The sequence below is a fragment of the Anolis carolinensis genome, chromosome 4, assembly GCF_035594765.1.
Source record: "Anolis carolinensis isolate JA03-04 chromosome 4, rAnoCar3.1.pri, whole genome shotgun sequence".
NCBI lineage: Eukaryota > Metazoa > Chordata > Lepidosauria > Squamata > Dactyloidae > Anolis > Anolis carolinensis.
Window position 1 is genome coordinate 98,382,927 of NC_085844.1, and position 22,928 is coordinate 98,405,854.

A 22,928-nucleotide genomic window follows, 5' to 3' on the forward strand; every position below is an offset into this window, starting at 1 on the left:
GCAAGAGCAAAGTGGACAGCAATCTCCCAAAGTGGACAAGAGCATGAGCCATGAGGCATGGAGGCTGCTCCCTTAAACCCCTAAAGCCCTTCTCCTGCGCTAGTGCTCTCTTTGACACTAGCTCTTAACTCAAAATGCTGCTCTTATGTCAAAGCAAAACCTGGACTGAGTGACAAATCTTAACTCAAAATGCTCCTAAGTAGAGGTTCCTCTGTATGTTGGTGCCTTTACACTTCTTGTGAAAACAGAATTCTCCACTCTCCTTTGTTACTAACATGTGATGCCAGGAGAAAGAACTTCAGACATCTTGCTGTATATATGAGTCTAGAGAACCTTCTGTTTCATATGGAATCCATTGTAGGGATTGGAAATTTTATAGAAACATGTGCTGAAATATAAATGTACATTCCTCTCATCCCATGGAAGGCAAATGCTGATGTATACACATCCCCAGAAGGGTATCTAAAAACACAACTGAAGTTCAATCAACACAGTAATAAAAAGATTTTGAAAGGGATCAAGTGGACAATTGTCCAAGGTGAACACAACCCACTTCTTTGTTCGTGGTTGTTTGAAGCATGCCCATGACTATAAAGAAATAGTAACTGACAAGTCCCTGGAAGATTGTGTACTGTGGATGTGCAGCACTGGCTTGATGGGTCACAAGTTGTCCTGGCTTGCTACAGTAAACCATTAGAAGTCATATTTCAGAGAATAAAGAAGTAGAGGAAAATGCTACCAGTTTCCTTCCATACATCCACTTTAGTTATTTCTAGGGTGAAATCATAGGCAAAGATACGTGAAGTGATTGAAAGTTAGACTCCCGTTTAGAGAAGAGTCTCCTTAGGATGGAAGGCAAACAAAGAAATGAGATAGTTCACTAGTCACTGCTCCCTTATTTCACATCCTTATCCATTCTGCTGCCACTGTAGCTTTCATGGGTGAAATTAATTTCCCAGCATACAGGCAGGAGTCACTGATGCCAGAACCCTTTGTGACCTGTTGTATCATTGCCACTGATGGCAGGCTGCCATTTTCCCATCAGAACAAAATGATGTTGGCATGAGAAATAGCACAAGTCAATTCCTCTATAGGCTGAACTCAAACAAAGAAGTCAACTGTCTTTAAAATGACGGGCAATTGCTTCAGAAGAATGAACTCTCTGTTTAACAAAAAACACTTTGAGAAGTGTAGCTGTCAAATTTTTGAAAATGTTTAGTCCACCACATCATACCATCATTCCTATTGTGGCAGAGGAAATTTTCTTCCTCGATTTTAACCTTCTTAATTTAAGTAAGTCCTCCTTAACATCATTACACCACACTTTCTGATAAGACTGCCGACCTCAGCTGAAAATCCTCTCCTTGGTGTAGTTTTCATCACAAAACACTGCATATAGGCTTATCATATAATGCAAAACCCACTTTTTCTTAAACTAATTTCTGCACAATATACCAAGTAAGTGATGGGAAGAGAAGATTTACTGCAGGAATCTGAAGCAGATTTAATTTATATCCAGACCTTGGAGAAGTTGACTACAACTCACCAGTTCTGTAATGTATTGTGAGAACTCAGCAGGAACATACTAGGAAGGTGGAGAGGAGAAACCTTCATTTTTGGAATACCTACATTTGCATATATGTACATAATGAGGTATCTTGGGAGAGGGAACCCAAGTCTAAACATCACATTCATTTATGTTTCATATATACCTTATACACATAACCTGAAGGTAATTTCATACATTTTTAATAATGTTGTGCATGAAACACAAATTGTGTGCAGAGAACCATCAGAATGCCAAGGTGTCACTGTTTCAACCACCCATGTGAACAATTTTCAATTTTGGAGTATTTTAAATTCCAGAATTCTAAATAATGGATGCTTAACATCATTTTCTTCATACTGTATTCATTCCAGGTGTGTGATATTTTCCCCTCTTAAACTTGACAGGCATTAAAGATAATCTTTTGCTTAATGAGGACTTTCACTGGTAAGACTCTCCTTCCAGATGTATTTTTAACGACAGTACTTTTTGTTCCAAGGTCCCTAATAACAGCCTAGCCTTCAGTCTCCCCATCATCGTCTGATGGCTTAATTATCCAAAAACAGTATTATGTTTATTTTTAGGTTCTATTAGTTCCATCAAAAGAAAATAAATAAATAAATGGAAATAATATCAAACTCAGCTGGGTGGGCTGGCACAAATTTTAGCCTGACTTTTGGGCCAATTTTAGACCAATAAAGCATTTCATTCAGCAGACTAGTAACTAGAGTGGCTTTTGTGTTTAACCAGAGTGATTGCTCACAATTAATGGCATGCTTCTGAGCAACTGGTTAAATGTGAGTGAATTAATTACATTGGTGCTTAATTAATATAGTGAAAGAGTAATTGCCATTGTTAAATGTCTTCGTGTTGATTGTGACTTATGGTAACCCTAGCATAGGGTTTTCTTGGCCATATTTATTTGAAGGAGGTTTGCCATTGCATTTCTCTAAGGTTGAGAGAATGTAATTTGCACAAGGCTATCTAGCAGGTATACATGGTGAGCAGCGATTTGAACCTTGATTTTTCAGAGTCCTACTCAAACCATTACATCACACTAGCTCTTTGAAAGAGTGGTTATGTACTGTATATATTATGGTGATAACAACAAATGTTGGATTCTTACTACAGAAGTCAGGTAGGCAAAGATCTTTTACGCTACTCTAAATTTAACCTACCTCATAAAGCTGGTTTGAAACATATCCTTTTATGAGGAGGCATCTACACTGTAGTGTTAATGCAGTTTGACACCTCTTTAACTGCCATGGCCCAATGCTATGAAATAATGGGAGTTGTTTGGTGAGGCACCAGCACTATTTTGGAAAAAAGGCTAATGGCTTTATAAAACTACAACTTCTAAGGTTTCATAGCATTGAGTCATGACAGTTAAAGTAGTGTCAAACTTCACTAAGTCTCCTGTGTAGATACATCCTAAGTGTTTTAGTGAAAAGGTAGGGCAGGATACAAATGTGACAAGAAATGATACATTATATTAACTCAATATCCAAAGTGGCATGAAAGTATGGATTGTCTGAAATAGAGTCAGAGTAAATCAGAAAGGTAAAGGTAAAGGTTTCCCCTGACGTTAAGTCCAGTCATGTCTGACTCTGTGGGTTGGTGCTCATCTCCATTTCTAAGCCGATGAGCCGCCGTTGTCCATAGACACCTCAAAGGTCATGTGGCCGGCATTACTGCATGGAGCGCCATTACCTTCCCGCTGCAGCGGTACCTATTGATCTACTCACATTGGCATGTTTTCGAACTGCTAGGTTGGCAGAAGCTGGAGCTAACAGCAGGCGCTCGCTCCGCTCCCGGAATTTGAACCTGCAACCTTTTGGCCTGCAAGTTCAGCAGCTCAGTGCTTTAACACAGTTCGCCACTGGGACGAAGTGTGATAAATCAGAAGGTTTGTTTTAAAACTAGCATGGATTCAGTTTTGGCCATGGGTCAATTCCAGACTTGGAAAAGGTCTATAAAGGGCAGTGAATGAGATCACACAATGCACTCTGCTTTTGAATCTTACTCTGGCTCTATTCCTCCGTCTACACATAAGAAAATATAAATGGATGGATTAATAAACACAGCTGGGACTAGGTCCCAGAAATGAGAGTGCAGTCCTGCCTACAAAGGAAATTATTTAATTTGGAAAGCCGTTACCTTCCCGCCAGAGCGGTACCTATTGATCTACTCACATTGGCATGTTTTCGAACTGCTCGGTTGGCAGAAGTTAGAGCTAACAGTGGCCGCTCCCGCCGCTCCCGGGATTTGAACCTGGGACCTTTCGGTCTGCAAGTTCAGCAGCTCAGTGCTTTAACACACTTCGCTACTGACAGAATTTAAGCAAAGGGGAAAAAGTAATTTGGATCTACTTATATAGTCAATCCTCCAATTTGTGCACCCTTTACCAGAATAGGAAAGGAAACACTTAAATCTTTCCGTATGAAATTAACAAAAGCAAACACAAACACATGTAATTTGAGAATTTAGGAACAGTTTCTGACACCTAAGTAACCAGCTTGAGGCACCTGTACAGGACACAATTGTCATCTCTGCCAAATGTCCTTTCAATACATTGGCATTTGAGAATTTAACATGGTAGCAAAACATCACTGAAATAGGAGCAATGTATTTTCAATTACTGTTCTCCGCTTTGTTCTTAGGATGAGGAGAATATGAACAAAATCTTACTTCTTGAGAAATCATCACTGAAAATTTCCTTTCAAAGTGCAAAAGAGTTTTTGTGAGTTGTATCAACTGCACACAACACTTTGAATCATTGTTTCCAATTATGAAGAAAATGTAACTTTGTTTTTATCTCTCCAACCCCCAGACCCACCCATATTCTAGAGAAATAATTTACTGCTAATTGCACAAAGCAAGTAAATAAACATTTTGGGAAAATATAGGATTGGATACACCCTTTGCTCTCAGTAGGGTAGAACCAGCATAATGTTGTAGTTTGAACACTGGACTAAGATTAATCTGATATTTCTGGGATTACTTTTATTATCTAGCTAAATGAGCTAGGTATAATTAAAAACTTTATACAAAGCAATATAAAAATGTCTAAGGCAGGTCCACAACCAGAAATTTAGTATATACTCTGATGTGATCTAGAAAATTTCCTTGCGTTTCCCAAAACCAAGTCAATCAAAGCAAAGCCAAGCCACAGTTAAGAAGGAAAAGTGGACTGTTTTGATTTCCTTCTTAATAAAAATGTAACGGCGCTCCATGCAGTCATGCCGGCCACATGACCTTGGAGGTATCTACGGACAACGGCGGCTCTTCGGCTTAGAAATGGAGATGAGCACCAACCCCCAGAGTCAGACATGACTGGACTTAACGTCAGGGAAAAACCTTTACCTTAAAGATGAAGCAATCTCAGAATTTTTTTTAAAAAACCCTGTGGCATGTAAGTCAAAAGGAGAGCAGAGGGGATGAATAGGGAAGGAAGGATTAGTTCAACAAACCAGTTTATCCTACCTCAGATTTTATTTTATTGTCTCCAAAGCAGAGATGCTGTAAATAGGCAGCGGCATTGGATTGTACTGAAGGGAATTGATGCTGTAACATCTGGATAACCTCTGGAAGTTCTGGATCTCTCCATCCAAACTCTCTGTATGCAAAGAAACAAGAGAAAAATTTAGCATTGAACCTAATAATGATAGCAAGTCCTCTGTGGTTGAGGTTTAAAAATTTCATGGACTAAACCAATGAGAAACAGGGCAGGGGGGATTTTACTATAATTACTCCAAAAATGAATGCAAAAAGGAGCTTGATTCATTTTCACTTTCGCTTGATTCATTTTCTCAACATTCTATTATTCTAAAATAATAGAAATGAAATGCACTATAGGAAGCCCTGATAAAGATTAAGAAACGACATGTATGAAAACACAGCCAATATGCACAGACATGCTTTTCACCAATACTGAATAAAATCAGTCCAGTGGCAGGTTTGGGGTGCTGGTGGGGATGGGAAGTGGGAGAGAAGTACACCTAGAAAGCAGCCTCAGAAGGAAACATCACCGGGTGTACCCACAGTGCTGCAACGAAGGTTCCCACTATGTCTACAAGCATGCAAAATCCTCTTGTCCACTCTCTCCATCAGGCTGGGCTAATGCAACTTACAGGAAACTATGTCATGGGAAGGTTTCCATTTGGAAGTATTAACCAGGCTATAATAGCAACTACTATCTCTCCATAATATATGCATCTGAATTTGCTTTGAGCATCCACTGCTCTCCTCGACGTCATTATATTATACCTCTCCCACTTAAATGAAAAAAAATGGACACTGTCTTATAGTGTATGTGTAAAGTGACTACTACATTTAGATATATTCAGTGAGACTACAAAAAATATGCGGTTGAGGTACAGAAATGCCTGAAGTGCATGTCGACATTTCTGTGATGGATAGAAGAAGAGCACTGAGGAACAAGTAATGATGGGACAGACAATACACAGGAACAGATGGCTACGGATTCAATCATTTTAAAGTATTTTTGACACTTGGGGTACAACATAGTTACATAGTTCTTCAAAATGAATTCATACATAAGGCTTCTTCTAAATAAAACTAAGCCATTTAAATGGAGAACCTCTTAGAAATAAGAGATCATTAAATGGTAATGTTAAAGCGACTCATCAGGTCAATAAATGCCATTCTATTTTGGTGGTGTTGCTAGACATGAATTCTTAATCTTGATTTTTATAGCTGAATAATCTTTGATGATGATACTAAGATGGATTTTCTCTCTCTCTCTCCCATTCTCCCCAACAAAAAATGTAACACTAAGCTCAAAGGTACTAGTGAGGATATTGACTACAGCAATATGAATGTATCTTCCTACCTTAATCTCATTATTTTAATGGAAGCAAAAAAAAGGGCTAACCATGTGGCTGTAATTAAATTGAAGTTAAAATTACATGAAAACCAGAAATATATTTCAGATGCTGCTGAAGAAGTTAAGATGCTTTCAAGCCATGTGAGACAGGACTGCAGAAGAACCTGTTCTAAGGAACAGCACCATGTTTATCTAAGGGGGCATAAACTCTATAGGTTTAGATGTTATTATAAATCTACAGGTGCATGGCCAAGAAGCCCTTTGTATAAATAAGTTCAAGCAGTGACTCAAACAACAGGAAAGCTTCTTTTGAATACATTACAATGTACTCAGGTATCTTGGTATCAATTCTTGATCACGTTTTGCATTTTCTGATCTTTCTCCAGCTACCTTCCACCTAGTTGACCAACTCTTCACCATTTCTCTTTCCGTGAACTGAATGTTTTTCTAACTGGCCATACCCACTCTGCCACAATGATGAGAACAAGAATAGGAGCAGAGTGTCATCCCATGTTTCTGGGCCACCAAAACCTGGAGAACATGGGATGGCAGTGTAAACACCTATAGCTAGTTCCATCTTTGAACTGGCCCAACTCTTTACATGAACCCAAAGTAATGGCTTGCCTAGGATCCTCGGAAAGAATTCAGAACAACATGCAACTTTGGTTAATGTAGTTTAAGGCCATGTTAAGCAACGTTGGCCTGCTTTAACCTGGATCAGCTCTGTGTAGTATTCAGCTGCCACAGAACTGATTTGGCTGCCCTTCAAGCTAAGCAATCAGTGTAGATGTGCCCCCAGAAAAGAGCAGATTATAGACCTATCTATCACACCATTGTTGAAAGCTGGTTTGCAGGCTTGTCTTGTTTGCGAACAATTAAGTATAGTTTCTGTCTTACACATAGCTAACTGAAGGCCCTTGCTTAGGTTTTCTTTGAACAAAGTGGTAAGGAGTGGACTTTGCTTGCTGCTTCTACATATCTTAGTAAGACGTGCATATCTTAGTTTATGAAGCCAAGATCTGGGTTTATTTGAATTCTCTATAGCAAAGCTTTCAAAATATTCCATATTAGTGACACACTTCATTTCATGACACAGCATGGTTTAACCTCTGGTTTACAGTGTTCCCTCACTTATCACAGGGGTTACGTTCCAGGACCACCCGCAATAAGTGAAAATCCGCAAAGTAGGGACACTATAGTTATTTTAACATTTATACATTATTTTAGTAGTTATACACTATTTTAAGTCTTTATCAACCAATTGTGTGTTGATAAATTGCCTCCTTCTCCTCCTGTTGCCGCTTGGGCTCCTTTTCTCTCCCTTCGGCTTCTCCTTCCTTAGGCTGTAAATTGTAATTTTGTATGATTTATAATATTCTTTTAGAGTTTATTGAAAAACCGCAAAATAGCGAATCTGCGAAAAGTGAACCGCGAAGTAGTGAGGGAACACTGTACTAGCAAACCAGAGATTAAATCAACCCCTTATAAGAGATAAGGACAAATGCATAGATTGTAGTAATGAAATGTATGGGACACAGTATATCTCATGAAAACCTTTCATTTATATTTTTAAAATGTATGATTTGTAAGATAATATAAATTTCCAAGAGTTTAGCCATTTCTCATTTTATTTGTATAATACATCTACACACTGCAACAGACACACTAATGTGTCATGAACACATAGTTTGGAAAGCTCTGCTCTATAGATTATCTTCCTCACAGAGTGATCTGATGTCAAAATACTGTGTAACATCACACACTGAAAAGCAAACACTCTTGTGCATTTCATTGTGAGTGTGTTTCAGTGAATGGAATCTTGTGCATTTCTTTCTACCACATGACTAACATGTATTTCATAAACCAGGGTCCATCTGCATTCTCCCAAATGGAGTAAATGAACACTTCATTGAAAAGGATCAGTACAAATATGCAGCCAGTTTAGTTTTATTTCAAAGCAATCCCAACTTACAGACAGCCTCAAATAATACAAGAAGTTTATCTCAGACCATTGCTCTTCAAATGCAGGTTTCAATGGAACTGGTGATACAGAGGGTCAAGGTGAGTGTTTTCAACCCCTTTACCACAAGGGCCTCAACAATCCAATGGAACACCTGAGCCAGGCTTTCCACCTTTCAATGTATCACATCTGCTCCCCAGCTTTCCCTCTAACACCCTCCTCCCTAGTACTGTGAAGATAACTTCAAGAGCATTCAGATTGACACTCCAATGCTCTTCATTGCCACATGTTCACATTTAACTGTTTTCTCCATGTTGAACTCCAACATTCTCATTGAGAAACTGGCAGGATGAAGTCTTGGTCCCTATTTAAAAAGCTCTTTGCAAGCAGCCAGCTGTGACCTCTGATAAGAACGACCTCTTTCTCTCCTGAGAGACTTCGTGATGAAAAAGGGAAAGGAGAGTTTGGTAAAAAAAAAAATGCCAAAAAGGTAGTAGCTGTCAAAAAGACATAGAGAAAAAGAAGGGGATTGGCCAAAAAAGAGGAAAGGGAGAGGTTCTTTTGACGGCTTTGGACTCTGGCCTTGCCAATTACTGATACACATTCCTCAGTACATTACTCCCAAAGATAATCTATCCCTCAGGAAAAGTTTTCCCATCCCTGCTCTGGGTGTTTCACCATACTAGGGAGCTTTCAAATGGCACAATGCATTCTACTTCAATATGCTGTTTAATATACTTGCACAAGTTTAATATGCTTAGCAAATTTTCATTAAGCTTCAGAAAGTAGTGGTTTAAAATGAAATGAAATAACTATTTTGACTGCCTACATTGTCAAAAAATGCTATTACTTTCTACTTCTTAAACCATTTATCCTGCAATCTGTATACATGTTAGATTTCAGTAAGAAATACCACACTATCAATTTACTGTTATGTTCTGTACTATAACCATTGCCATTCTCAACTAAACAAATGAAAACCAAGACATTACACAATTCTTTAGTGTTTTTCCAATAAAATAAGTTTATTGAATTCAAAAGGATAAAGCAGAAGCAAACGATTTGGCACAATAGCTTTTCGTACACACTAGTCTAATAAAAGGCAGCTAACAAAAGGAATGCTTTCACAAGAATGCGTAGAAATATTCAAATTAAGGAATTTTGTAAGGAATGCACACACACTTTATTAGAATGGCTTGAATGCCATCATCTTTGTTTTGAAATCTGAAGGAGAATATGGAATTTGCATTCCTTTCTCTGTGCTGTTACTAGATGAATCTTTCAACAAATGTTTATGTATGCATTAAAGAACTTGTTCTATAATACATATAAGGAAATAGGGAGATGATGATAATGTGAGCCTAAAACCAGTATCTGCTGGTAGAGATTTCAGAATTTTTTCTCCTATTCTTGGTGCCTCTCTTTCCACGGTGCTATAGCAGTGGCAGCTGTTCTGGAACCCTCGACAGTGGAACCCTCTTCCCTGGTGTGTGATGAAGGCTCCTTCTTTGGAGGCTTTTAAGCAGAGGCTGGATGGCCATCTGTCGGGGGAGCTTTGAATGAGATTTTCCTGCTTCTTCCGGGGGGGGGGGGGGGTTGGACTGGATAGCCCGTGAGGTCTCTTCCAACTCTATGATTCTATGATTCTATGACTGTGGGGCAACAGCTGCTATAGTACAAATGACTGGGATGGGATGGGAGAGTATTTTTTTTCACTTGCTTGCTTGTGAGTAAACTGCTTCCTCCCTCTTCTGGCCTAAAAGCGAGGAGCTTAGTCTCTTCCAGGAGTAAAATAACAACAAAGACATAAGTATAACAACAGAAGTAATAAAGACTATACCAAGTCTTTTTGAACACTTAGCTGGAAAAAATGGTGACAGTAGCACCTGCAGCAACAGCAGCTGGAGAGATGGAAATCAGCTTGGTCAAACGGGATAGTGATCTTCCACTTGTATATTCATGAGTAAACTATCACTTTCCCACTCTGATCAGCCCAGAAAGGGCTTAAGTCATCCCAGAAGCACAAACCTCCTGTGCTCTTTCCACTGTGGTGGGAAGTGCGTGCCATGCTATCAGTTTTTTGAGTATTACAAAGGGTCTCAAGCAGCAACACGGTGGACACAAGGACTACCCTGACTCATGTATAAGTTGACCCAGGGCTATTTGGTAAATCTGTTGTATCAAACATTTTTTGTAGTGAATAATGAATATATAAATATGTTTTCTCTCCTGCTGCTGCCACTGTTGGCTTTTTTTTTTGGTTTGGTTAATATGATTAGTTCTAAGCAGACATGTCAAAAGGCTGTATTTATCAAATAAAGATAGGGGTGTATCCATCGAAAGTCCACCCAAACGTTTTCTAACTACAACCCACATGACTGTGAGTACTCAGCCTGTTCCTCAAACATGCTTCCAAACTGAGGTAGTATTTGGAAACAAATAAAAAGTAAAGCAACCACACAGATTTGTTTGCAGTAAAACATCAAAAGAGCTTCCAACCATAGCTTCTATTTAGTTCTGTATTATTTTCTAACTGGGCTCAACCATATGCTTTGGGGAAAACAGTAGGAAAGGAATGCACACTGCAACCTTGAATAATTTTATATTCCAAGATATGCTACCTATCAAGAAGACATTTATGTTAAACAGAGGCTGCTGTTGAAAAGGAGAGATGTTTGCAAAATATTGTTAAGGCAATAAACGGAAGTCCATCTAATTCCCTTATACATCAGTCCACAAACTGTTTGTCTTGTCCTGGAGCCTTGGACTATATATACTTATTACTTTGATAACAATATGCAAAAGGGGGTGTTGTAAGCGAGAAGACAAAGTGCAAAGAAATTGAAAATAAGCTAAAGCCAATTTATCAAATAAGGCTGAAAGCAACAGGCATACGGTAAGCAAAACACGTGGCGTGATGATTAATAGAGTTTGGATCGCACTTTTGTTTTCACAGCAGTTTGAAAAACATTTTTATAAAATCTAATTTAAGATGAAAAGCTTTCAAAGTATGAGCCATCTAATTCCCAATGGAAAATGAAGCCACATTTAATGCCTTGCAGAAAGCAGAATCAATGCTGAAAAGCCATCCTTCAGCCCTTCAATTTGCTTGCCAGAATAATGATATAGTCTGGAGCCACTAAACCTTAATGAAACATAAGCAGGCTTATTAAATTGATGTTTTCTCTATCTTATGCTATGAGTTTTTAAAAATATAATGAGCACCCTTTGTACCTGAACAGTCTAAACAGTAAAACATCTAGGGGAGACAGGGATTAAGTGGATAAACTATCCACAAACTAGATCAGAATTTTATGGCCCAGCACTAATATATGCAGTAAATTTTAATCACCCCCTTCTTGTAGAAGTACACTGCAAAACATGCTGTACATCCGAAGACATTTCAAATACACCATTCTCCTAAGAACATCTCTTCAATATGAAACAGCTGGTTGAAGGCCAGTGCGAATGCCAAGGGAGTTGGGTGAAAAAGAGAAAGCATTCAGGTTAAATGTAGCCACAAGCATTAAAGAGAAAAAGAAAACTTCTTCCCAATGAGATTTTTCTGTCTTATCGATTGGGTGGGGTGTGGTATGGCAGGAGGAAAGTGAAAGGAAGTAAGCATCTAGAACAGTGAACATCATGAGCACTTCATCTCACATCTATAAGGGATTTCAGGTTGCATCCAGGGACCTCAAAGGACAAAACAAGGGAAGGTAGACAGGAGGGAGAAAACGAAACCCTTCAGTACTTATGAAAGCTAGGAAGAACATGTTTCCAACTCCAGGGAAACTATGCAAACAACACCCCCATTATTAATATCTTCATCCTCTGGGGGAGGAAGCAGTTAATCATAATGTTCTAAATATAAGGTATAAATCTTAGACATACCAGTTTGAGATCTTTAAAAATGTATTTTGTCCACGATTCTAAATATAGTGTTTTCTATTTCCTAAGAAGTTATCCTGATAAGGTGATCAAAACCATAATTAGGGCACATTTACAATACCCAGTTGCAGAAATATTTCCCTTGTTTAAAGATAATATCCTCATATTAAAGCTGTTTAAGGCCTGACTGGCCTCTATCAGTCTGAATAAAATTAGATTGGATTGAGTGGGTTTTTTGCAGTTATGAATTTCCACTGGGCTAATTTAACTTCCATTTCTTTTACACAAAAGAACCAAGAACACGATAAACCTTTATGGAATGTGAACAAAATTAAATCCATTGATATTTTGTATAATTTAACTTATCAAGGGAATGTATTCAATCAATACACATAATAAAAGTGAAAATCTGTATGTGTGTATGTGACACACACACAGCCTCTAGCCTCCACAAACAGGCTATAGGTCCCAGTGCTGAGGAGCCACCAAATCACTCTCTCCAAGGACATTGCAAGTTACAGTGAGCACATCCCAGCATTCCTTTCTCTTTCCATTTGCATGATCCTGCCTACTGCCTCTCCCTTAACCCTTTCCTATGGCAGACAGCAACAGAAATTGATCAGCAACTGGACATACTGGAGAGATTTGTGGAGAATTCATCATGATTTTAGGGCTGGGCTGTAGCGCAGCTGGCTAGTAACCAGCTGCAATAAATCACTACTGACCGAGAGGTCATGAGTTCGAAGCCCGGGTCGGGTTAAGCCCCCGACCATTAAATAGCCCGGCTTGCTGTTGACCTATGCAGCCCCGAAAGACAGTTGCATCTGTCAATTAGGGAAATTTAGGTACGCTTTATGCGGGAGGCTAATTTAACTAATTTACAACATCATAAAACTACCATCAAAACACGAGGAATGGAATGAGGAAGTACAGCCACTACTGGACAGTGAAGCAACAGCTCCCCTTGTGGCCGGAACCGTGAAGCTGGAAAAAAATGTTAAATGCCTCTGTGTCTGTCTATATATGTTGTTTGTCTGTTGGCATTGAATGTTTGCCATATATGTGTTCATTGTAATCCGCCCTGAGTCCCCTTCGGGGTGAGAAGGGCGGAATATAAATACTGTAAATAAATAAATAAATAAAAATTCATATATACACTATTTCCTAAGTTAATTTGTTTGGTGTCATAGCCAGCAGCTAGTTTGCTGCTGGAGGCAGGTCTCAGTAGAGGACTCCTCCTCCAGTGTTTGGACCAAGCTTGGGAGGAGTTCATCTGACCTCCTCCTCAAATAAAGTTTCACAGGCTTCTGGGAATATCTGGGAGCATTTGAGAGCTTCAGATGTGCAAGTCATCTTCAAATAACATAAAACTGGGTGGAAGGAAGGATGAAGATGAAATGATATTTGGGAAACAGACTAAAATAGACATCCAGGTAACAGATCACTATGGTCCTCAGTGCAACCCCTGATAGCAAGTATGGTGCGAAGATACCTTGTCATTTATTATCATCACCACAAATTGCACCCCCTGGAGCCATATGAAAGTGTGATTCCCTTCTCCCTCACTTTGGTATAAAGGTAGATAATAAACCTTGATTTAAATACAGGGTTAGCTTTATTTAATGTACGAAGTGGAAAGCAGTAGATAGCATCATACACTGCAATTATAGAGGCCATCTCACAAGAGCAATTTGAGGCCCAAACACTTAAGTTAAAAAGCATATGAGGCAATGTAATACCATGTCCTGTACAACTGGGTGCACAAAGGGGAGGTTGTATTTGGTGGGTTGTAATCAGTTTGGCAAGCCCTCTACCTATCAGTTCCTCCATGAAGATGCCTCCAATGGGGCCCTTGACAGATTATGGCGACATCCTCAGTTGGTCAAGTCCTTGATCACATGATGCCTCAAAGTTGTTCAATGCATTTCATACCTATCTTGGACTGCACTATACTGTCTACCACTCAAATAAAAGTCAATTAAATTGATTAAATTCAGAGAGATTAAAAATCCATGAATAAAAAAGCAACAATAAAATAACTCAATGCAAAAATAACAATTTGTCAAAATAAACAAACTAAGAATAAAGAAGGGCAATATCCAATGGTACAACATGAAGTTGTTGTTTTTTTTTTTTTAAATGATCTGCCAATTCTGATAACCCACATAATATTCCTTGCCCCAGTATAGACACTAAATAAACCTATACTATAACCAAAATGGATGAGTTGGTGCCATTAAAAAAGTCTGGACTGAAAACATCACTAGTAGCTGTTACTGTAGAAATCAAGGCAAATACATCAGCCCTCTCATTTGATACTTCATTTTTACCTCACAAGGGCAGAATAATGGTAAAAGCACCCCTAACATTCAGGGGGAAGGATAAACATTTTCCACAGATATATAAACCCCACTTGCTTAGTTTCCAACAGACCTCACAATGTCTAAGGATTCCTGCCACAGATGTGAGAAAAAACATCAGGAGAGAATGCTTCTTGAACATGGCCATACTGCCCAAAACATTCCATTGTGGCCATGAAAGCCTTCGACAACACAGACACAATTTAATTTTCCTTGTCTTGGGGTGTCATTGAGAGAAATCAGATTAGGGTCCACGTCAAATTCCTCCAAGCCATAAATACCCCACTGGCTATAGGATTTCTACAATAGTATTAGGACACTAACAGTAGCTACAAGCATTTATAAAATATGCCAAATAACTGCTGAAAAATTGGAGTATGAAGACCATGTCAGCCTGCCAGCCATAATGACTGATTTCTTTTAAAAATATCATTCTCTCTTTCTTTCACTTTTTTTTCACTCTATTCCCTTTGAAAAGCAGGTGTAATAGTCCTGGGCAATAGAGCCCTGTCACATGCAATGCTTTAGTGGTCTGCTTCTGATCATTTGTCTTCCAAAAGGGAAATTAAATTGCTGTGAAACGTGGCCTTTCAGTAATTGCTTTCCTATTAGTTTGAATTTAGTGTAGTACAATGATTGCTTTCACCTTCTTATTTAGTGCCTTATGACTTTATAGAAAAAGGAGTGGGAACTCAATGCAAGAAGAAAGGAAGGATGATGAACCAAAATCAAGCAGTTGAGGGTGGGGCACAAGACTGAAAGTGGGTTAAGCAGTGAATTCAGAAAAAAATTAAACCTTAAAAATTTAGAACCACAATATCCATTTTTATGCTTCCATTCCAAACAGTTCTAGTCTCAGTTATCTATGACCAGAGCCTCTAACTTGTCTTCACATATTGTATTTTGCAAATCCTTAGTGATCTCTGCTGCTTCTCTTACCATCTCTTTTCTTAAGTCTGTCTTTGTCATCTTAGGTAAAGGTTTTCCCCTGACATTAAGTCTAGTCATGTCTGATTTTGGGGGTTGGTGCTCATCTCAATTTCTAAGCCAAAGAGCCGGCGTAGTCCGTAGATACCTCCTAGGTCATGTGGCCAGCATGACTGCATGGAGCGCAATTATCTTAAGTGACCTAAAATTATTTTTTGCTTTAATAAGACTAGGGAACTTCTTGGCCTTGACAACATCCAGTCACTTAAGAAGCTCTCCACAGAACTATACTGATGTCTAGAAATGGCACGGAGGAATTCCATCTCCTTTCCCACTTGTTACTTCAACATTACATGATCACCTTGCTAAACCGGCAATCAGCTCCAGATTTTTAAAAATGATATATTTCTTAACTCAATCCCTGATTACTTTATGTCTTGGATTCAGGTTAATGAATGGCACTTTGATCCTACTGAGACTACTGGGTAAAACTATCCATGGCTAATACCATACTGTTCAGAGCCATCATATTATAATTAGATGTCACAGAATGCAAAGAAGTTTGCCAACTTAGATGGCTATAAAACCCTTTAGACAAATTCAGAATATAATCAGAATATAAGAATATGGACTCAATGAAGAACAAGATCCTGGGGTCAATCAAGGATTATCTGGATCATGCTCTGCTTGTGTGCACATTTACTACAGGTTAAGCATCCTTTATCCAGAACTCCAAAATACTACAAAATCTTACATCGTCCACATGGGTAGCTAAGATAGTGACACTTTTGCTTTATAATGATTCAATGCACATAGACTTTGTTTCATGTATGAACGTATTAAAATATCATCTACAAAATTACCTTTAGGTGATCTGTATAAGGTGCATACCAAACAAAGTGAATTGCATGTTTACACATGGATCTCATCTCTAGATTTCATTATGTACATACATGCAAAAACAGCTATTCCAAAATTTGTATAGAAATCAGAAATCCAAAACTTCTAGTCCTAAGCATTTTTGAATAAGGAATACCTAAATTGTAATGAATGTAGAATGTTGAACTAGACTATGATGCCCCTGCAAATTCACAAACTACCCTTCCAACTTATCAAAATCATGATCTACATCTATATAAACAACATATTTCTGTAGGTGAGACTATGCTAGACATTTCAATACAAATATAATTTCCCCGTAAGTAAGATTATGTTTGACATTTCCATAAAATCAAAGTATTTCTTACTTTAGCAAAGTACATGTGGTTCAAAGATTGGACATTGGTCAGGTACACTATACTTCTATCTCATAAAAATAACTTTTCTTTATCCTAATTTGTTTACATGAATATATAAACAAATACATGAGAGCATGATAGATGTAAGATAGCAAGATAGATATAAGATGATGAAATTTCTAACTAGCAAAGAACTCATTTAGCCACTTAGAGATTGAGAGAACAAAGTTGGTAACATAAGCTTTTACTGACTAGTTTATTTCCTCAGATGTATAGAGTGAAGTGCATATGGACAGACCTGTCTAGGCAAGTGGGTCTTTGTCCTGTAAATGCTACAAGATCTCTTTGCATATTGTTATTCCCAGCTAACACAGTTATGGCTTTTGAACTAGTACGTATGTTGCTTCAACGTCCTCGCTCTCTCTTCTGTCCCTTTTTTTATTGTATGTACTTAAATTATGGCAATTTTGTGAATTATATAAGATTTTCTTAGGCCAGGAATACTGCGAGTTTTGCCAAGTCTATTATTTCTGCCTTTTTAGTCTGTAAGCCTAAGAACAAAGACTGGGACGTAACTCATTTTATTTTATTTTCTTCTGGAAGGCCTTTTCATCTGAAGAGTGGGGTAAAAATCCTTATATTTGAAGAACAAATATATTAAGAGCAAAATAAAGTGTATACATTAATTCTGGCATTTCAGGAAGAATGGGAGAAAGCAGATGCCCAGGCAACAACTTTGCTATACTGTACTATAGATAGGGACCACATTCGCCCTTCTCCAATCTTCTAGGACTTCTCCCGTTCTCCAAGAACTCTCAAAGATGATTGCCAGTGGTTCTGAAATAACATCTGCTAGTTCCTTCAATACTCTTGGATGTAGTTGATCTGGCCCTGGGGACTTGAATTCGTTTAGAGCAGCCAGGTGTTCCTGACAACTTGTTTCTCTATTTTGGGTTGGATTTCCCCTAATCCTTCGTCCATTCCATGTTGCTGAGGTTGAGGCTGGCTTTCTTTTTGTGAGAAGACCGAGGCAAAGAAGGCATTAAGTAGTTCTGCCTTTTCCCTGTCCCCTGTCACCATCACCCCATCTTCTCCTCGCAGAGGCCCTATCGCCTCCTTGTTCTTCCTTTTCCTACCGACGTAAGCAAAAAACCTTTTTTATTGTTTTTAATGTCTCTGGCAAACCTGAGCTCATTTTGCGCTTTAGCCTTGCGAACCTTTTCCCTACAGGAGTTCGCCATTCGTTTGAATTTTTCTTTGGTGATTTCTCCCTTTTTCCACTTCTTGTGCATGTCTCTTTTGAGTTTTAGCCCAGTAAGAAGTTCTTTGGACATCCATTCTGGCTTCTTTGCACTTGTCTTATTTTTTAATTTGTCGGCACTGTTTGCATTTGTGCCTTGAGTAATTCACTTTTGAAAAACTCCCATCCATCCTAAACTCCCTTGTCTTTTAGTATTGGAGTCCATGGAATGCCGCTCAGTATTTCCTTCATTTTTTGAAAGTCAGCTCTCTTGAAGTCCAGAATGTGTGTTTGACTTGTCTTAGATTCAGCCTTCCTTTGTATGGCGAACTGCAGGAGCACATGGTCACTTGCCCCTAAGGTTCCGACCACTTCATGATGTCAATTACAGTTGGACAAAGAACTCTTCTCACACCCTGGACTCTCCACAGATATATATTAACCTTCCTTGCCTAGTTTCTCCATGCCTCACAACCTCTGAGGATGCCTGCCATAGATGTGGGTGAAACATCAGGAGAGAATACTTCTAGAACATGGCCATACAGCCCTGAATACATACAACTCAGCAAAGATATTTTATCTATACATGCATTTGGATGTGCGTGATTGGGGGGGAAGGGGGAGAAAGATCTGTCAGGGCATGATTTCCAAAATTATGTATTTTTTAAAAAATACCACTTTATCCATGGATTCAATATTTATGGTTTCTCTTACCGACAATCCAAAAAAATGTTCCCCTACCACAGAAGTGTTTGTTGACCTCTCTAGATCCTCTAGTGCAGTGGTTATCAACCTGGGGCCCCCAGATGTTTTTGGCTTACAGCTCCCAGAAATCCCTGCCAGTTTAGGGTTCCTGGGAGTTGAAGGCCAAAAATATCTGGGGACCCCAGATTGGGAACCACTGCTCTAGTGTGATTATATGGTATGCTTCTTACCCAAGTACACTCAAAATATAGTATTCTCTATTAACCATAGTTTCAGGTATCCATAGGGGATCTTGGGATGTACCACCACTGATATAGGGGTCATATTGTACTAGGCATTAAGAAGCATAAGGCACAAGCACGCTCATCTGAAGTGTTCACATGCACTCAGATCCTACTGTTAAATAATTATGGAAATCATATCCAACTTGACTGTAACTGGGATTGTATATATTTGATCTTTATGTTGTATGAGATTACAATCAGTATAATTAATAAAAGAAGACATTGAAAGTTATTTACTAATGAGAGAACTAGATAATATTTCTGCATTTCTAATTAGTATTTTGTCAGGAATAAACATATTACAAATTCAGAACAATTTCCTTCAAGGTCCAGAAACCTCAGTTCCTGTAGAAAGCAATTATATTAGAGAAGCATTGCAACTAGTAATAAAAGAATAAACTGTAGAGAGCGCATAGAGAGAACTGTGCCATCTATCTTGTCAGTTTGAGAAAATTATGTAAAAATAAAACCTTGAGAAATTACTGTAAGAGTCAGTTATTAATCACTACGAGCCAGAGAACTCTAATTATTGAGGTTAGACAAACCATGAATTTAAAACAATTTTGCCCAGATGTTCAGCTTCTTTGTCCTCTGGGAAATCAAGGGAAGGAAAGTCAGTGATATGAAGACTAGCATCTCTGGTTAGTATACATGCAACATGAAGCAGGGTCCTTCAGCATATCTGAGCAGAACTGTGATAATCTGCAGCCCCATCTCCAAGTTCTAAGTTGAAGAAAAACTCTATGGCCATTAATCAGAAATGACTTGAAGACACACAACAACATGGCTGATTAGGCAATCCAATCCTGGTCTCTGGAGTCATAGTCTGTCACTCAAACCACTACACCACATTGGCACTCAATTCTATGAATACTTATTCCAATGATATAAAACAGTCAGGGGGACAGTCAAACATTACACCATTGATCAACACTTGATAGTGTTGGTAGACAGTGCAGATTTGAAATACAATCCAGCTAATGTTAACTTTGTCCAAGGGATACTTAGTATTTTGCATGGCAGGTATACCAATCTACTTGCTGTAAGCACTCATGGGGAAAACCACAACTTCTGAAGGAGGCATGTTTATTTGATATTAATCTTGCCTTTCTCCCGAAATGGAACACAATACAGTAGATTTTATGGTACACCTGTGGAACAGAAGTGTGGTAATAGCTACACATTCCATGTTGTTTCTCTAATAAATGACCTCAGAAATATACAGATGGTGATATTTCATTTGATAATGAATTATTCATTATAAGCTGGGCTAGAAACAACTCTCAAGATTCAAATATTCCTAGAACATCATGGGATTTACTCACAGTGGAAAAAAAATATATTGAGTGCTATCTTGGTCTAACTTTTCTGGATTACAATGATCTATAGCTGTGAAATTCAAGTTCTCCAGGAATGACATCCTGAGTCCCAGTGCTGTGGGAAATGGCCAAAATTTATTCCTACCTAACATAGTACTGTTAGTACTGTCAATGACATATATGATGGATATGAAGGGGATTGTCCAGGTAAAACTAACACTGAATTTAGTTCACTGCAAATGTCTTTTAAGCAAACATTATAGATTATCTGAAGTAACGTCCACACCTTGATCTCTCTACTATGAAAGAGATTACTCAGATCAGTACACTACAAATATCAGCAATGTATTCACAAATGGCTTATTATTGTATATGTGATTTTCCATACACAAGTGATTTCACCAAATTGCATTATGCGCACATATTAATTTCAATCAAAGAAATAGTATTATGATGCTGTTTTGAATTCTAGTGCACCTTTGGAAAGCAGCCAATTGTTGAAAATAACAAAAATAAATAACACCATCAACTCTATGATGCAGAAATCACTGCAAACTTTCAGTAAAGTAGCACATATGCATAGAGTTTAGTTAGTAGATACCAACAGATTCTCGGTCTTGAAATACATTTCCTCTTAAGTGAGAAATATCATCACGAAAAATGGAAAACGACAACAAACAATCTATAGACAAATATCCATGAGTATATTCTCCTCTGCCTTCCCTTACTCTTGAAAAAACATTAAGCTAAAATAATATTGTACCACATTGGAATTAATGAAGTATGAGATTCGTGGCAAAGTAAGGTCTTCTGCATTAAATCATGTTTTCCACACAATGAACCCTGAAATGTTTGTTATTGAGTTGCTTTCTTGTCAACAGAGAGTAGAAAAACACACAAACACCTGGCAATGTCACCTATTTACTTGAAAGAATACCTTTACTTGTTCCAAATTAGTAGTATAATTGCCAAGATGCCCTGCTTCTGGTGCACATTTATTCTATCGTATATGAAATGTCATAAATAGAAATAAAGTTAAATGGGTTAATTAGTCACTACAGACCATTTTAATTACAAGATAGAAAAAATAGGAGACAGATGTCAGGAAAATACTCATTACTGGTATCCTGATAAACTATACTTTCAGTTGACTGAACAGGCTTTGTGTAACTGATTACATCTTGCCCCCCTCCCTACCTTTCTTCAGTAAATAGAAAAACTAATTATCTGCACACTATTAAGTTAATGCAAATTTATCTACAACAATTCAATTCTGACTGCGAAATAATCTTTCTACTCTATAATTACACTCCAGCTTAATTAGCATAATTTCTACAGCATTCTTTAATAAAGAAGCTGATATTGGGTCTGCTTGTGAGGGGGCACATATAAGACTGTATCAAATTCACCTTCTACTACATGATTATATTCTTAAGAGAAACTCAAAAAGCACTGTAGACACCTGAGATGGAACACACAAATGAATGCCTGAAGATGGGCTTGCAAAAATTATATGTGGAACAGCAAGTACCTTGACTGCACTAACATTGAAAAGCTGAACACTGCTCAGGTTCTTCTATTAACAGAGGAATGGACAGGTTGCTCACCTGTAACCATGTTTCTTCGAGTGTACTCTGTGAATTCACACTAATGGAGAAGCTGCGCCTGCGCAGGTTCCGACGGAAACTCTTCCAAGCTGAAGTTCAAATTTTGGCGGTAACCACGCCCCCCCCTTCCCAAGGGGCATATAAGGCAGCCCCGGGCACCCGCTTTCCAGTTCCTACGCCGCCAAGGCAACGAGAAAGGGAGAGGTTTGCCAGAGGGGAAGGAAGGGCGGGTTTGTGTGAATTCACAGAGTACACTCGAAGAAACATGGTTACAGGTGAGCAACCTGTCCTTTTTCTTCGTGTACTCTGTGAATGCACACTAATGGAGACTGACACGCTAAGGTCCCGGATGGTGGGACAAGGCAAACTCGACAATCAGTGAATGTCCAAACATATGTTTATTAGGACATATTGAGATAACAGTCCCAAGAGACCAGTGCAATAAATTGTCCGAAAGGACCAGTGCAATGCAAACATGAGCATAGTAGAAGAGGAAACATAACATAGAAATTATTCAATAAACATGATAGAAACACGCAATTGCGTATAGTGCATATATACGCTCTCCAGGGGGGGAGAGGGGAAAGAACATCATGGCCTTTGACAGGATCAATAAGGCGCTACAAAGCAACAGAGCAACTGCTCAACACAATCAGGGAAAAACATATCCCTAGAGGTAGGTATGGGGAAAAAGACCGGCCCAAACTTGAAGGAGAGGTATAGAGAGTCACCTGCGGGTGAGTATAAGGAGAAAAGACGTTTGAGAGTCAGGAGAGGCAAGATGAGAGTACTGATCTTGCGAAGGCCGAGTCCTTTAAGGCTTTATTGTCCAGCCTGTAGTGAGAGACAAACGTAAGAGGGTTTGACCAGATAGCCGCTTTGCATATGGAGTCAAGCGGAATACCCCTAAGGAAGGCGGTCGAAGCCGAGAGGCCCCTAGTCGACCTCGGGCGGATGGATGGAGGAGGAGGTCGCTTGGCTAGTTCGTAGGCCAACTCAATGGCCTGA

At 38.6% G+C, this 22,928-nt stretch overlaps 1 protein-coding gene across 10 annotated transcripts in view; it reads right to left on the reverse strand.

The window, feature by feature from the left end:
* Nucleotides 1-22,928, reverse strand: part of ctnnd2 (catenin delta 2) — a 932,891-nt gene that overhangs the window by 184,644 nt on the left and 725,319 nt on the right. For all 10 annotated transcript variants that reach the window (XM_062979377.1, XM_062979381.1, XM_062979376.1 and 7 more), the window contains one exon: nucleotides 5,030-5,162. In XM_062979377.1, coding sequence (XP_062835447.1) covers nucleotides 5,030-5,162 — 133 coding nt within the window. The remainder of the gene's footprint in view (nucleotides 1-5,029; nucleotides 5,163-22,928) is intronic.